Source organism: Orycteropus afer, unplaced genomic scaffold, assembly GCF_000298275.1.
Source record: "Orycteropus afer afer isolate SDZICR_OR568_19922 unplaced genomic scaffold, OryAfe1.0 scaffold00129, whole genome shotgun sequence".
Taxonomy (NCBI): domain Eukaryota; kingdom Metazoa; phylum Chordata; class Mammalia; order Tubulidentata; family Orycteropodidae; genus Orycteropus; species Orycteropus afer.
Window position 1 is genome coordinate 8,471,381 of NW_006921716.1, and position 17,970 is coordinate 8,489,350.

Below are 17,970 nucleotides of genomic sequence, written 5' to 3' on the forward strand. Positions count from 1 at the left end.
AAAAAAAAAAAAAATTTGTAATAAGAAAATAAAAGTAAATTTTACATACAAAAAAAAAAAAAGAGTTGAAGTATAACATGGATCAATTTTTATTTCTCCAGTAACCATATATAGATGAAAGTATAACTGAAAGGAAGAAAAAAATGTTTTACAGTCCCATAATGTTACCTGTTACATCCATCAGCACACCACCAGCTTCAGTAACAATCATGCCAGCTCCCGCCATATCCCAGCAGTGAATTCCCATTTCATAATATGCATCTGCACCTCCAGTTGCCACAAGGCACATATTAATAGCTGCTGTTCCGACACCCCGGATCCTAACAAGTAACATTTAAAAATATAATTGGAAAAAAATATTCCTTTCAAATAAAGTATTCCTCTTTAACTTCAGTTTATTGCAAGCATTGAATGAGAGAACTCAAAACAATCTAGAGGATAAATGTTTAAAAAGGTGGTATAATGTTGAAAAATCTAATTATCATAGTGTCTTGAAACAATCTAGATGAGAAATGTTAAAAAGATGGCAGACTTTTGCAATAAAAATACGGAAAATCTAATTATCATGGTGTGCTGTAACTTACAAAACTAATCCTCACAAAGCAATTGGTTAGTGTTCTGGTTACCCAGTGCCACTCTGACAAGAAATATACCACAAATGGAATGGCCTTAACAAACAGGAGTTTATTCTAACAATTGAGAGGCTTTAAGTCCAAGTTCAAAGTGCCAGGCTCTAGGGTCTGGGTGAAAGCCCCTCAACCTTGGGATCCAGCTCTGCCTCCTGCTCCTGGCACACTGGAGCTAGAGGCATTTCTTCACTCAGACAGCTGCTGGCTGCTGAGGCTGAGAAGCCCCAAGGTTGACAAGTAAAAAGGGCACAGTCCTGATGTTACCAAACCACACGGCAGGCCATTAACTTAAGTCCACTGTAAGTCCCAAGGTCGGCAGAGCATAGCAGGCTGCTGAGCAATGACAGCTATATGCAGGGTCCAAGCGTGCCATATGCTAGAGACCATTCTCAAAGCTTCTCCTTTTATATAGGAAGCAGACCACATTCTAAAGGCAGCTACTCAGCTGCTTGTAGTAGATTCCACCATGGAGTTGACTGCCCGTCTCATCACGGGGAATAACTACCACCAGCTGCCCAACCACTCAACCAGGCCCAGCCAAGCTGACACACAAACTGAACTACCACAGTTAGTAAGACCAATTTTAAGACAACGATATAATTTTTCAGAAAAAAATTGTAAAACCTACTGAATGCTATAATTCTACTCTAATGGTATACATGTATATTCGTATGTGTCTAAACCCAGGGACTACAGATTACAAAGCCAGAGATTACAGATTGTATTGTTTTACATATACACATGCATGCATGTGTGCACACACATGTACAGCCCACAATACAGTATTATCTAAGAGGGTTAAAATATCAGGCTAGTGATTATTCCCAATTGCATGTGCACCAGAACATGTGACTACCGGGGTAACAGCACATCTAGGCTCTGCACATACCTAGGCCCACCTAGGAAGATTACTTTAGGTTTGCCTCCTCATGGCACCTTTTCCTTGTAAACAGACCAACTTAAGATAACTGTGGACACTATTTGGTAGCCATTATAGTAATAACTGATTCAGGAAAAAATCATCAATAAATGCTAAAACTACAGGTGAAAGTTTAATGAGAAACAATATTTTACATACTGTCAAAGCATTACAATGAGAAAAATACTATTTTTACAGGGGGCGTAGTACCTAAGGCATATGCCTGCTAATCAGAAGGCTGTGGTTCAAACCCACCAGCCACTCCTTGGAAGGAAGACTGGGCAATCTACTTCCATAGAGATACTGGTTTGGAAACCCAAGGAGGGGTCGCTATGAGTCGAATCAAGTCAACGGCAGTGAGTATATCATCACCAAGTGATCAAAGTTAACACCACCAATAACGTGACAAAGATGTATCATATGCCTCCTGATAGGATGCACTGAACACAGAACTTTACTTCTGTGCCATTCCTGCCAAAAATGCATAAACTAGATCTGATCATGAGCGAACAAATAAGCAAACAAACAAATCAAGAGACATTCCACAAAATTACTGGCCTGTACTCTTCAAGTCTTACAAGGTCATTAAAGACAAAGACTGAACAACTATTCCACAGTAAAGGAAACTAATGAGAAATCACTACTAAATATGATATGATCCTGGACTGGATCCTAGATTACAGTTTTTTCAAAATTTGAATAAAGTCTCAAATAATGTATTAATGTTAATTTCCTAATTTTTGTATTGTATTGTGGTGATGTTAGAGAATGTCCTTTATTTTTTAAGGAAACACACGCTGAAATGTTTAGAAGCAAGGTATTATGTCTGTGTATAAGTAGAGACACAACACATTTGATTTAAATGAATCCTTAAAAAGTAAACAAATGGGATGAATCCACAGTGATTTACTTACTTTACCTCATGCCATTTCTTAGTTAGAAAGAACATATTAGACTTTTTCTATTTGTTTAAGTCATTCATTCAGATCATGATTTTTTCAGTTTCACTTTGGCTTAAGTAACCAACCCTTCTGAAATCAAATGAAAAACTAAAGAATTGGCTGAATACAAGAGATCATGAAAATAAATCAATAGGTCACTACCTCTCCTTTGCTGATGTTTCCCTGGTTACACTTTTGAAGAAAAACTGGAAATAAAAGGTTACAGCGAAAAAAGGGAAGATCTTTAACAAGATAATTGACACAGTGGCTACAACAGTGGGCTCAAGCAGAGCTATAATTGTGAGGCTGGCCCAGGCCCAGGGTCAGGCAGTGATTTGTTCTGGAGTAAACAGGGGTCGCTATGAGTCAGAACTGCCTCGATGGCACTAACAACAACATGTACTTATTTGTCAATGGCCAAAAAAAAAAAAAAAAAAAGGCTTATAATTGTAAAGCATTTGCAGCTATTTTATAGCTAATTGAGAGCTCTGGTGGCATAGTGCCTAAGGCATTTGACTGCTAACCAGAAGGCTGGTGGTTCAAACCCACCAGCCACTCCTTGGAAGGACGGTTAGGCAATCTACTTCCGTAGTGATGCCTCAGAAATCCAAGGAGGGGTCAACTATGAGTTGGATCTGACTCAATGGCAGCACGCTGCGTTTTGTTGCATTGGTTAAAGGGGAAATATAAACAGATACTACAGAATATATTAAAACTAATTACCGTATTTTATACAAATAAAAGAAGTCTTCCACATTTGTTTGCCAACTGCTCCACAAATCCAAGGCATTTTCATAAGCATGCTATATTAATGTTTTTACAGCAACATGTAAAAATAACACCTCACAGGGGAAAGGTGGGGTTGGCAAACAAATGCAGAAGGCAGGCTTGCGTTATCTGTGCAAAAAGAAAGTATAATCAAAATATTTCTTATCAGAATCTATGGGATACATTTAAATCGGTGATCAGATGAAAATTTATAGCCCTAAATACTAATGTCAATAAAAATCAAAGAACAAAAAAAAAAATAAGTTCTCCACTCAAGAAGGAAACATAAAGTGAACAAAAACAACAAAATAAATCCATAGTAGATCATATTAAATAAAAATCCTGTTTCTTTAGGAAAAATAAAACAGACAAACCACTAGCTAATTTAGCCAAGATTAAAAAAAGAAGAAAACACAATAAGAAGTGACAATTGATACAAAAGAATCCAAACAAAAGCATGAGACTACCTTATGTATCTATCTCTGCAAAAAAATTTGAAAACTCAGAGGCAAGGCATAATGTCTTAGACTGTGGAAATGTTCCAAATAAAAGGAGGCTAAAGAGATCTGACAACTAAACATAATACCTGACTCTAGATTGAATTAGAGGAGGGAAAATCCTGTAAGGAACATCATCAGATAAACTAACAAGATTAGAATACAGATGGCAGATTACACACATAACATACATACAGAGAAAAAGAGAGTATGTGAACACACACTAAAACGATAAAGCAAATGGAATAAAATGTTAATGATACGTGAAAGGTCAATCTAGTAAAGTATGTATTATTATTCTCTGTACTGTTTTTATTTCTGCAACTTTTTGTAAGTTTTATACTATTTTCAAATATAAAGTTTAAAAGTTACATTATAAAGTTATAATTATGTTACCCATCACATGTCTGTTAATATAAAGTTCATCTCTGAAGAAAAACATATTCTTTTAACATATTAAATTATTTGAAACTTTAGGTAGGAAATGAAGAGAGCTTACCCATGAATAGGAATGGCAAGGAGCTTTTCCATATTAGAAAGGATAATTCGTAGAGTCTCTGGTGTTCTGGAAGAGCCAAACTCTGTCACCAATAGTGATTTCGTAATATCTAAAAGAAAATGTTTTAAATCATCACTAACTTTTAATAACTGGAATTCTGGAGGAAAATTTGACATTTGTAACTCAGAATAATACAGAGCATTTTTGTCCCTTTTCCTAGTTTTATCAAATTTGTTTCTTTCTAAGCCTTTAAATATCAGAATAGTAATAAATTTATCTCCAACTGATCATTTATATATTCATGAAGGAGTCTACTTTACTGGACTATTCCCAAGAAAAGTACAGAATAAAATTGATTTGCCTGTGTACATAAAAACTTCAACAGGCAATAAGCAAATACCTTAAATACAAAAAGCTGAATTCAGAAATTAATTCAATAAAGAATTTATATGTAGATTTGAAATAAAGCAGTAGTAGTGATTCCAACTAAGTGGTAGCTCTTTTATCTAACCTCCACTTACAAATCTGACAGATTATTCAAGTGCTCTCCAATCCTTCTGAAAACACTGTTACTGAAGCTCAAGACACTCAGTGCTTGGCTAATAGGCTGCTCTCTAGTTTACCTGCACACTGCACCTAGTCTCACTAATTGACATGTATGCTTACCAACTGTGTTTGCTCCCAAACATGTCTGTAACTGTTGTACTTCTTTTAATGATTATATAATTAAATATTATGTAAAGTGAAAAAATTAATATAAAGTGGGAATTATTTCAATGCATACTACCACATTCTTTCTATTCAAAGATTCGTATTTCTCACACGTTAGTATCTCCGAAATTAGTATGTATCTTCCAATCGTGAGGGTTTTACAGTTCGATGAAAAAGCAATGAACTAAAGATCTGCTCTCAAATTAAGGATGGACAACTATAAATGAATGAGGGAGAAAATGTGATATTCTAAAGGGCTTCTGAACGCAGATTGTTTTGCGTTTATCTTTAAGTTCCTGCTGCACTTAAAAGAATCTGAAGTGGCAAACTGGAAAATGTTTTAGACAGGGTTTATGCAAGAAAGGGGACTCAAAACTTCAATCAGCTGTCACATAAAAAGACAACTTAAAATTCTCATCTCCTAGCTTATTAAAAACATTTATGTATGATTTTTAATCATTTTTAACGATTCTTAAGATAAACTTCTTTTTCAATTTATTGTCTAATAAATGTCCCGATGGCATCAGATAAAAGGAACTCTATGAAGAATAAGAAATGCAAAGGCTGAAACAACAATTTATGTGCTCCACCAGGGCAGAGAGCCAGTCACTCATCTTCTTATCCCCAGCACAGTACTGAGTCTGAAATGTATGTTGAATTATATTTGCCTCCACTACTGTATCTATGAGGGAGCTCTGGTGGCATAGTACCTAAGGCACTGGACTACTAACCAGAAGGCTGGTGGTTCAAACCCACCAGCCACTCCTCAGAAGGAAGGTTGGGCAATCTACTTCTGTAGATACTGCCTCAGAAACCCAAGGAGGGGTCACTATCAGTCACATGACTCAATGGCAGAGTTTGTTTTTTTTTTTTTTTTTGGTGACTGTATCTATGAAGATGGCAAAGGACTGGGCAACATTTCATTCTGTTATATATAAGGTCACCATGACTCACAGCTGACTGGACAGAGACTAATAATAACTACATTCAAAACTGATTTCAAAATAAAAAAGGGAAGAGAAAATAAACACAACTTACAAATCAGCTAACACTTGGAGAATTCCACAAGTTAACATAAAAAAAAAAAAAGAGTATACAATAATAGTCCCACCAAAAATTAGAAAATAAACCTACCTTCTTGCTGTGAAACCTGTAGTCTTTGACCATTACAAAAAGCACCTTTTCCTTTCCTGCCAGTATACATTTTATCTTCCACACAACTGTACACAACTCCAAATTCCATCTGCAGAAAGAAACAAGTTTCCTTAACCAAACCTGAGAATTTTTCTTCATTAAATCAGTACTTTTTCTAAGAAAGTAACATGAAAATCTATTACACTGATGAATAATGCGTTCAAATGGCTTAACTGTGGGATGCCTGAAGTGCTAATTTCCAGGCTAATCGGAGGAAAGAGATCATCAGACCTGCAATCCTCAAATTCCCATACCCCCATCCATTTCTAAACCTCTCTCTCTCCTCCTTCAGATGAAGACCAAGATTTCCTATTCTCCAAGGTGAATGAGTCCTTGTTCCTATGTTATGAAGCCTACCCTTCCACAGATTCTCTGGAAAACTCCTCCATCAGTTGATCCCTCTTCTCCTGGACTTCTTTTCTGGTATGTTCCCCTCAGATGTCTCCCTCAGTCACAAAATTTTCCCTCAACCCTAATCTCTTCAAGATGTTTTCTTCGCTTCCAAATAGTAGTCTACACTTGCATCTCCTGTTCTCCTCTTGTGGTGGTTAAGTCTGTGTGTCAACTTGGCTGGGCCTGGTTGAGTGGCTGGGCAGTATTCCCCATGTAGTATTACCCATGATGAGACTGGTAATTTGGCTTCTATCTTGATCATTCATTCTGCAGAAACTCCTTTCACAGAGATCACCAGTGAACTCTTATAAAAGCCTTCTCTGAAGAACTTAAGACTATTGCCATCAGCTATTTCTTCAATATTTAATTCAGTACCTCCATGTTTCAGGCAGTATTCTCTTAGTTCTCTTACTTCATTCACTAAATCCATTTTAGGACTCTTTTTTTTTTTTTTTTTTTTAGAATCTTCTCTGTGTAGCCCTTAAAATTGTGTACATCTGGGTTTTTTCCCTCTTCCATTTCCCTTTTAGCTTTCTATATTCTTACATGAGTTCTTTTCAGTCCACAAATTCAACTATCATCTATAATTTCGGCTCCCATCAACCCTATCATCATAGTAGAACCTCTGCTTCAAACCACCTATTAGTCTTACAGAAACCTCAGTCAAAGAGGTCAAAATCACTCCTTGCCTGCTCACACCTCATTTCTTCCCCACAAGTGTCCTCCTTCACCCTTCATTTCAAAAGTATTTCCTGATTCTGGCATTCCCTCAGCTGTTCTCACTGCCCCATCTTAGTTCAAAACCACTGCCCGCCTATCTCTTCCAGTATAATCTCTCCATCACATAAATTATATAGCACCCTCCACTTAAAAGCCTCTTCTGTTTTCCTACTGCCTGAAAACAAAACCTAAATTTTGTGGCATGGATAAGCTGCAACGTCTCATGATATGGTCACAACTAACTTCCCTCATCAATCTCAGCTCCTGCCACCTCAGGTCCTTTACTCACAGGGCCCATGCATATCATGCTCTTCAACTTCTCCAAACTGTTCTTGCTGACTAAAATGCTTTCTTCTTCTTCTTCTGAAAAACCACTAATTTTCTAAGACTCAATTCAAATAATCAACTTCTACGATCCATTATGTCATAAACATTTTTCTCCCAACTTACTCTTGACAAAAGTAGTCACACTCTCTGCTGTGATCCTACAGAATTTTTTTTTTCCTCACAGTTCCACCACATGTTGTCATTTATCTGCTTATACATCTAACTGTGAGTTCAAGAACAGGGACAGCACACAGCCCACGGCTGACTATATGCTAAATGCTCAATCATCTCCTTGAGAAAGTTTTCACTTAACACCACCTGATGCCTAAACTTTCATTTGTATTAATTTGTGTCTTTATTTTCAGAGACTTTTCAAGTGTCTTGTGTACACACTAATGAAATATATCACAAACTCCTTGGAGACAGGTATATAAGATGTTAGTGAGCAGAGTTCATTGTATGACCAACAGCAAGGTAAAACAGCCAGGAAAAATAGCCAAACAGCAAAGAAAAACAACAGCTACAGTTTTTACTCTACTGGGCTCTAGGTAAGGAGCACCAGTGGAGTGGTGGTTAACGTGCTCAGCTGCTAACCAAAAGGTCAGTGGTTCGAATCCACCAGGCACTCTGCGAGAGAAAGATGTGGCAATCTGCTTCCATAAAGATTTAAATACAGCCATGGAAACCCCATGGGGCAGTTCTACTCTGTGTCACAGGGTTACCATGAGGTGGAATTGACTTTACGGCAATCGGTTTTATTTCGGGGCCCTGGTGATGCAGTGGTTGAAGAGATCAGCTGATAACAAAAAGATCAGTGGTTTGAACCACCAGCTGCTCTGCAGGAGAAAGATGTGACAGTCGGCTTCCATAAAGATGCACAGCCTTGGAAACCCTATAGGGGCAGTTCTACTATATCCGATAGGGTTGCTATGAGTTGGAGTAGACTTGACGGCAGGGTGTTTGCTGTGAGTGGGTTAAAGATCAGTGTACAACTATGTTTAGATCCCTGAAAATTCTTTGTACTTTCCCACTGTACTTTGGCCGCTGCTACTTCCTGGTTTTAGGTGTCTCCTAAAAGCTAAGATTTAGCTCAAATCCTACTTCTTCCATCAGAATTCTCAGTACACTTGAACTCCTGTAATACTTGAACTCCTGTAAGACCTACCACTTATGTAATGTTGTTGTTAGGTGCCATTGAGTCAGCTCCAACTCATTGTTGTTGTTGTTGTTATGTGCCGTCAAGTCAGCCCTGACTCATAGCGACCCCTCCTTGGGTTTCCGGGGCAGTATCACTACGGAAGTAGGATTGCCCAACCTTCCTTCCGAGGAGTGGCTGGTGGGTTTGAACCGCCAGCCGTCTGGTTAGCAGGCAAGTGTCTTAGCCACTATGCTACCAGAGCTCCCTCCAACTCATAGCAACCCTATCTATGCATAACAGAATGAAACACTGCCCAGTTCTGCACCATCCTCACAATCCTTGCTATACCTGAGCCCACTATTGCAGCCACTGTATCAATCCATCTCATTGAGGGTCTGCCCGATTTTTGTTGATCCTCCACTTTACTAAGCATGATATCCTTTTCCAGGGAATGGTCCCTTCTGACCACATGACCACGTACATAATAGTGATTGAATACTGAATTGTGTTTTAGTTACTATTAAGCATCTTCTCATTAGAACTCCTGCTTCTCAAAAAATACCATATTTATTCACTGGAAAAAGTATTATGATAATTTTAACAGTCTTATCACTTATATTTGAAATAATTCAGTTATAAAAATTAAATATAGAGACAGAACCAAATTTATTATGAAAATACATTTACTTTTTCTCAGAAAATGAGAGCAAGGCATTTTATCAACCTTAAGTTTTAAACAACATACCTTTTTATTTACAACAAAGCCAATTGAAACAGCCACAAAAGGAAATCTTAAAAAAAAAGAAAAAAAAATTTCAATAAATATTTATTATTTTCTCTAATAAATTTTTTTTTACAAAACCTTTCAGAACTGCCTATAAACTCTCCCCCCACCTATCCCCAAAAAGCAAGACAGAGAACACTATGCATGTGTTCATTTGTGTAAATGATGGGGAGCTATATATACACATGGAGTCCCTGGCTGGTGCACATGGTTGATGTCTCAGTTGCTAACCAGAAGGCTGTGGTTGAAGTCTACCCAGAGGTGCCTCGGAAGAATGGCCTGGTGATTTACTTCCAACGAATCAGCCACTGAAAACCCTATGGAGCACAGTTCTAACACACATGGGTCACCACAAAGTCAGTGTCAACTCAACACCGACCACTTCCGTGTTTATATACATACATCTGTACATACAGGTTGCTTCTACTGGCATGAATATCTCTGAAAAGATTCACAAGAAACTAATAACAACAGCCGCCTCCAGAGATGGGTACTAGGAAACTGAGGGGCAGAACTGGGAAGGATACTCTGGTCTGTGTACCATTTTTACATTTCCTGAATATGAACCCCATGAATATACTATTTTAAGGATTATTGTTGTTGTTGTTGCTATTATGTGCCCTCGAGTCATCTCCGACTCACAGTGACCCCTCCTTGAGTTTCCGAGGTGGTATCACTAAGAAATAGATTTCCCAACCTTCCTTCTGAGGAGTGGCTGGTGGGTTTGAACCACCAGCCTTCGAGTTAGCAGTCAAATGCCTTAGGCACTACTCCACCAGAGCTCCTTATTTAAGGACACTTCTTTAAAATAAATAAGGAGCTCTGGTGGCCCGGTTTGAACCAACCAGCTGCTTAGCAGGAAAAAGATGTGGCACTCTGCTTGCATAAGGATCACAGCTCTGGAAACCCCATGGAGCAGCTCTACTGTCCTATAGGGTTGCTAGGAATCGGAATCACTCTATGGCAGTGGGTTTGTTTGTTTGTTTTTTAAATAAAAATCTATTTTAAGAGATAATTAATTAATTTCATACTATTGAGCAAAGTGGAAAAAATAAAATCCTTTTTCTTTGGTTATTCCACCCACAGGCTGGGCCCATGATAAACACAGGTTTGAATTTTACAGAATAAATTGTTGTTACCTGTCCCTACACCAACATAAAACTTGGAGCTTCACACATGAAAAGTAAACTGCTAGTCACTGTTACCTGCTATGGCTTCCCAGCAGTTTGAACACATACATTATAATTTATGACTCAGAATAGAATCAAGCTCAAGAAAAAGGACAAAACTACTGAACATAAAAGCTTTTGGAATTATTTAGTATTGAGTTTTCAATTTAACAAAAAGGGGACATACTATAAACATTGCATTATAATCTTCTCTTATGTTACAATACATGAGCATTGTCCCACATTTTAAAAATGTGACAACTTCACATTAATATTTCTCCTCCTCCCCAATATCTGGTAGAAATTATGCATAAAACATTTTGCTCTATTATATTTTATATACCCTTTCTTAAATTAAAGAAGCATAAACAAGTTACATAATTCTCTAAAGTGTTTATGTTCCTGAACAGGGTACTCTAAAGGTCCATTTGATTAATGTACAAGTAGTAACTATAATATTAAAATTTAAAAAACATACCTATGTACAAAGTTAGTTGTTCCATCAATAGGGTCAATGATCCATGTGGGACTGTCAGTTAGGACGCTTTTTTCCCCAGCTGCCACAGATTCCTCACCAATGTAACTAAAAGCAAGAATGCAAACTCCCAATCTTTAAAGAGTTATCAACAATTTTCAAACAGTAACATTTATTAGTATAATAATACTGGTAGAACTACACAGTCTACTATAAAACATAACAAAAGTCTGTATACTATACTTCTCAATTGTTGCTCCTTATTTTCTTCCTGTAAAGACTAATAAAATCAAGTAAGCTTGATTTCCCCCACAAGTGAAAACTAATAGAATTAAAACTTCTAAAATATAGTAAGACCACGGTTAGCAAAAACAAACAAGTGTATGTGCACACACACAGGCACACACCTAAAAAGAGCTTTTATTGCAGATGGGAAATGTTATCTAATGCTGCTAAGTTTTTAGGGTAGTTTGTTATGAAGCAATAGACAATCTAGAGAACATTAAGTATTATGGATTGAATTATGCCCCCAAAAATGTATTGTAAATCCTAATCTCTATGCCTGTGGTTATAATCCCACTTGGATGAGTTATCTTTGTTATGTTAAAGAGACGGGATTAGTGTAGGGTGTGTTTTAAATCAATCTCTTTTGAGATTTAAGAGATTAAACAAGCAAGCTAGGAAGCAGAGATGGTGTAAGACAGATGCCAAGACACAAAATATCTCCAAGCAGAAGCTGAAAAGACAGGGACTTTCCTCCAGAGATGACAGTGAGAAAAAGCTTTCTCCTAGAGCTGGCACCCTGAATTGGGACTTCTAGTCACCTAAACTGTGAAAAATTAAATTTTTGTTTGTTAAAGCCACCCACCTGTGATATTTTTGTCATAGCAGCACTAGATAACTAAGACAGAATTTGGTACCAAGAAGTGGGAGTGCTGCTCTAACAATTAGCTACAATGTAGAAGTGGTTTTGGAATTGGGTTACTGGTGGAGCTGGAAGAGTTTTAAGGTACCTTAATAATAAAAGCAAAGATTGTACTGAAAAGACTGTAGGTAGAATTACGGACATCAAAGGCAATACTGGTGTTGGTTCGGAAGAACTACAGAGAAAGCCTCTATCATTTTAAGAGAATACATTGCATTGTATTAGCAATAAAATTTCCTAGAAATGTGAATGTTAAATGTGCTTCTGGTGAGGCTTTAAAACAAAATGATGAACATATGATTGGACAGTGAAGGAAGGGTAATGCTTTTAAAGCAGTGGCAAAGAATTTGCCTAAATTATGTTTGAATGTTTTGTGGAAGGCAGACTTGTAAGGGATGAATTTGGATATCTGAATGATGAAATTTCTAAGTAAGATCTTAAAGGGACCACATGATTTCTCCTTGCTACTTGTAGTAAAATGCAAGGGGAAAGAAATGGCTTTCAAAAATGAATTGTGCAAAACGAAAACAGAACTTAAAAGATTTGGAAAATTCTGTTGTACAAACTAAGGACAAATGTTCTAAAATATTCACCAAAATACTATGGCTACACAATTTTTTGTTAAAGAGATTAACCCTGTGACTGATGGATCTAACCAATTACCACAGCAGAAAACCCATCAGCTTAGACTGAAGGGAAAACAGAAAGAAAGGAAAAAATACTGTCTGCCTCTTGAAATTCTACAGGGAGGAAACATGCCAAAGGCTACATGTGTTGTCTTCCAAGAAAAGAAAAGGACCATCTCTGGAACAGCTCATAGATCAGCAGAACTGTTGGAAGAAACATGGCAAGCAGGGTCCTCTGGGCCTCAAAGTGTGGGGCTGCTGTCTCCTGGATCTCAATGGTTTCAAAGAACCAGACCTTCACCAAATTGGTTCCTGAGTGTGTGGTTTCTGTTCACAAGTGCCAGGGGGATGGGGCCATCATGCAGATGGACTAGGAGAATAGGGCCACCTAAAGCTAAGGGAGCAGAGTTGTTATACCAGAGGGCCTGAAGACAGAGGGCCTAAAGTCCAGGGTCAAGTGGCCTCTACCTGGAATCCAGAGGGTGTGGTCAAGAGCCAGTGTATGAAGGGTGCCATCCATTGCCCACAGACTGTCAAAGTACAAAGGATTATTTTCAAGCCTTGAGAACTAATGTAAATTGCTCTGCTGGGTTTCAGACTTGCTTGGTGCCTGTTATTCCTTCTTTCTCTCCACTTTCTCCCATTTGTAATGGAAATGTCTACCTTGTACCTGTTCTACCATTGTACCTTGAAAACAGGTAACTTGTATTTTAGATTTCACAGGTTCACAGATGAAAAGGAATACTGCCCCAGGATGGAATATACCTCATGTTTCACCTACATTTCATTTAGATAATTCAGAAGATGAGATTTTGGACTTGCAGCGAGGGCATGAATTTTAGGGGGTCAAAGAATGGATTATGGATTGAACTGTGTTTCCAAAAAACATGTGTTATAAATCCTAACCTCTATGCCTATGGTTATAATGCATCTAGGAATGGAATGCCTTTGTTACATTAATGAGACAAGATTAGTGTAGGGTGTGTCTTGAGTCATTCTCTTAGAAACCCCTCCTTGGGTTTCTGAGGCAGTATCACTACGGAAGCAGATTACCCAAGCTTCCTTCTGAGGAGTGGCTGGTGGGTTTGAACCGCCAGCCTTCTGGTTAGCAGTCAAATACCTTAGGTATTACTCCACCAGAGTTTCTTTTTAAGATATAAGAGAGATTAAAACAAGCAAGTGGGCCAGTAGAGATGGGAAAAGAGATGTCAAGCCACATGAAGATTCACCCAGGAGCAGAAGCTCAGAAGAAACAAGGACTTTCTTCCAGAGCTGACACAGGAACTCTTCCCCTAGAACTGGCACGCTGAATTTAGACTTCTAATGCCTAAGACATCTGACTGCTAACCAGAAGACTGGTGGTTCATACCCTCCAGCCACTCCTCGTAAGGAAGGTTGGGCAATTTACTTCCATAGTGATACTGCCTCAGAAACCCAAGGAGGGGTCGCTATGACTTGGATTTTTGAAACTGTGAGAAAATAAATTTTTGTTTGTTAAAGTCACCCACTTGCAGTATTTCTATTATAGCAACACTAGATAACAAAGATATTAAGTAAATGTGACCTATGTGAACACAGGTTAATGAAAAAACAAATTTGTCACCAGTTACTGTGTTTCTAAATGCCTCCCCAAAACATGATATACATTAAATCTTAAAAATGGTGCCAGAATGCATTGGTTTTCTTCATTCAACATTGAACTATCCCAACGATCATTATCATAATCTTTTTTATCTCTTTTGCTCTTAGCTGTAAGCTTCATTATTGGGAAAAAGTATATTTAGTCATAGCATTAAATATTTTTCTTCTCAATGGCTAAAATGAGCTGGGCATAACAGAAAGAAGTAGAAAATGACAGTGTTTATAAAACTTTAAAGAGCTCTGGTGGCATAGTGACTAAAGCATTTAACTGCTAACCAGAAGGCTGGTGGTTCAAACCCACAGCCACTCCTTGGAAAAAGACTGGGCAATCTGCTTCCAAAGATTTACCACCTCAGAAACCCAAAGGGGGTTGCTACAAGTCAAATCAATTCGATGGCAGTTGAGTTTGGTTTTAATAAATCTTTAAACCACCACCCATCTGCCAGTATGTTGCACCTGATGGCTTGTGTGTTGCTGTGATGTTGGAAGCTCTGCCACATATATTTCAAATACTAACAGCGTCACCCATGGTGGACAGGTACGGTGTAGTAAATGACCTGGTATGGCTTTTCTAGCCATAAGTCTTTGTAAACTCCGTGGTGGAATTTGCCGTGAGCAACTGAGGTGCTCCTGATTGTTAAAGTTATCCACCTCGAGTATTTCTGTTGCAAGTGGCACAAAGCAATATTCTGGGAAGTTCGCGCTCTCTCAGGTATTTAGAATTCTGATGTCATGATTGGTTAGTTTGGCCACTCTGCCAGGCTCAAAAGGAGCCCTCCTAGAGGTAGAAGGAGTCTCTCTGACTCCTGGCTGAGAAAGAAGTGCTGCTGAGAGAAACGTGCTCCTGAGAGACATGCGCTGCTGAGAGACAAGAGACGTGTGCTGAGAAAGAGACACCAAGAGACATGCACTGTGGGGAGAGAGACCATTGGCTGAGAGATGACAGGCTGAGAGAGACTGAGTGTTGTTCCTGTACTTGAATTGTAGCCTGGTGCTTCCCTAATAAACCCCATAATCTGTGTGGCCACTGCAGCGAATTATCAAACCCACCAGAGAGGTGGTGGGTGCTGCAGGAAGAACGGTTGGTGTCAGGGCTGGTGAAAGGGCTGGAGGGAGGCAGCATATCTGGCTTCACAGGAATAGGCCTTCGGCTGCTGATGGTGATTCTGTCTTCCTCTTGTGGGGTTAGAGAAGGTCAGAAGATGTGGCATCCTTGGCCCTTTGGAAACAGGGTTTAGCGGAACTTCCAGACAGAAACAGACTAACATGAAAGGTCTTGTGATCTACTTGCTAAAATTAGCCCTGTAGATTGCAACAGAACATTGTCTGATAAAATGCTGGAAGATGATCCCCCTAGACTGTAAGACACTCAGATAAACAGTGACCACAACAATGGACTCAAGCTTATCAACAATCCTGAAGATGGTACAGGGCCGGGCACTATTTCGTTTTGTTGTATATGGCGTCTCTAAGGGTCAGAGCTGACTCAATGGCAACTGACAAAAACAACAACAAAGCTTTAAAGTACTGACAATGTTTCTGCTATGTGTGTGTGTCTGTAAGACAGCCCTGATTTGAGTGTTCTCTCTTAAACTCCCTAAAGTGACCAGCACTCCACTACATCAAGAAGTGTGCAATTCAGAGAATAAAACTGAAGTTTTACATGATGTCTATGGGAGGCATTTGTCACTTTGGATGCCCAGCATCCAAATACTCCTTTCATTATGAAGGAATCCAAGCATTTCCTCTTACCTGCTCCACAGCAGCTTGAGCATGGACAAACATTCTAAACTCAGTAAACAGTTATTTCTGTCTTAGATTTGTAATCTTGGGTCACTGAAGTAAAGGTAGAAGGCTAACTAAGAAATATTCAAAGCCATCAGAGTAAAGACAGGGGCATGTGGCAACTAGTGGCTTCCTAAACAATGGCTCCAGTAGCAGGTATCTGCATGTCTTTCTCCCATGATTCTTGCCTGAGCCTGGTTCTCGGCGTTCCTGAGCTGCCCATACCTCCAAATAAATTTCTTTGCTGCTTATGTTAACAACAACTAGTTTCTGTGTACAGAACAAAAATTATCTGTCTAATATGGCAACTTCAACACAGGCTTCATTTTATCAAAACTGAAATTGAAATAATAAATACCTGTGAGATGGATACTTTCGCTTTATGGCAGAGATAAGCATTTTTTCAACTTTTTGGTCAGTTGCAGTTACCAAATCAGCTGGAGAACTTTTAATCATGACATTCATTTCATTTTTCAGAGCATCACAAACTACCTAAAAAACAGTTTTTGGCAAGCAAATAGGAAAGACATATATAAATATGAAATCAAACTAAAAGCTGAAATACAGAAATGGTTCAAAACATTGAACCTGCTTTAAAACACATACTTAAAAAATGTCTTAACCACAGTATCTACAAAATAACTGTTTAGCACTTATAGCTTCCTAGGTACCAGATTATATAATCTTACACCCTACTTTAGATTCACAACTGTTACTAAAAAAACTTCTCAATGACATTAAAAAAAAAAAAACCCAAACCAGTTACTATCACATAAATTTCGACTCATGCAGACTACATGTGTTTTAGAGCAGAACTGTATTCCACAGAGTTTTTAAATCTGTGACCTTTTGGAAACAAATCACCAGGCCCTTCCTCTGAAGCACCTCTGGGTGGATTTGAACTGCCAACATCTGTCAGAAGTAGAACACTGAACCATTTGTGCCAACCAGGGGCTCCCTCACTGACACAGAACTAAATATTCATTCCATTTAAAGTACAAAAACAAATGGGAATTAATCAAAACACATGTTGTATTTAACAAGGCAACAACACAGTACACATCCATTACATTAAGGTTGACAAAATATTTTAGCTCATACCTCTCCAGCTTGTCTTGCAAGGGTTACTGCATAATCCATGCATTCCTGCCAAGGATCCGCCATCTTCTGAATATATCTAACAAATATCAACACAAAGAAGTTACGAATCTCTAAACATCTTAATAATGGTTAACTAAGAATAACTAATTCAACAATATCTCAATAGGCAACATATTTTCATTTCATCATTTCCCCATTCCAGAATTCAATTGTTTAAAAGATTTATCTCATATTCCATTAAAAGTCAAATCAGTCCATTTCTACTGTAGAAATATTTTCATAACAGAAAACAGTCTATGCAAACCCACTACCATCAAGTCAATTCTGACCCACAGCTACCCTACAGGATAGAGTGGAACTGTCCCATTGGGTTTCCAAGGCTGTAAATCTTTATGGAAGCAGACTGCCACATCCTTCTCCTGCAGAATGGCTGGTGGATTTGAACCACCAACTTTTTGTTAGCAGCTGAGGGCTCAACCACTGCACCACCAGGGTCTCTCCCAAAGTATCTATACCATGTCATATAACACACACACACTGGTTTGAAGAATGGAGAAAAAAGGATACAAGAAATATTATAAAAGATAGGTGCACATTTGGAATAAAGTGAAAACAAGACAGACATTGGGAATACTGAAATAACAGAAGCTCTGAAGGGAAGGAACAAGATGCACACGTACTTACTGAAGGCCAGGCAGTGTGCCAAGTACTCTACACATGCAAGTTTT

General features: G+C 38.3%; 1 protein-coding gene across 1 annotated transcript in view; it reads right to left on the reverse strand.

The window, feature by feature from the left end:
- Positions 1 to 17,323, reverse strand: part of IMPA1 (inositol monophosphatase 1) — a 26,194-nt gene extending 8,871 nt beyond the window's left edge. Inside the window, exons 1-7 of the mRNA XM_007944661.2 lie at positions 17,243 to 17,323; positions 16,500 to 16,633; positions 11,168 to 11,272; positions 9,482 to 9,527; positions 6,099 to 6,207; positions 4,254 to 4,362; positions 169 to 320 (exon numbers count right to left, since the gene is read on the reverse strand). Of these exons, the coding sequence (XP_007942852.1) occupies positions 169 to 320; positions 4,254 to 4,362; positions 6,099 to 6,207; positions 9,482 to 9,527; positions 11,168 to 11,272; positions 16,500 to 16,633; positions 17,243 to 17,305 (718 nt within the window). The 5' untranslated portion in view covers positions 17,306 to 17,323. The remainder of the gene's footprint in view (positions 1 to 168; positions 321 to 4,253; positions 4,363 to 6,098; positions 6,208 to 9,481; positions 9,528 to 11,167; positions 11,273 to 16,499; positions 16,634 to 17,242) is intronic.
- Between the last annotated feature and the right edge of the window lie 647 nt (positions 17,324 to 17,970).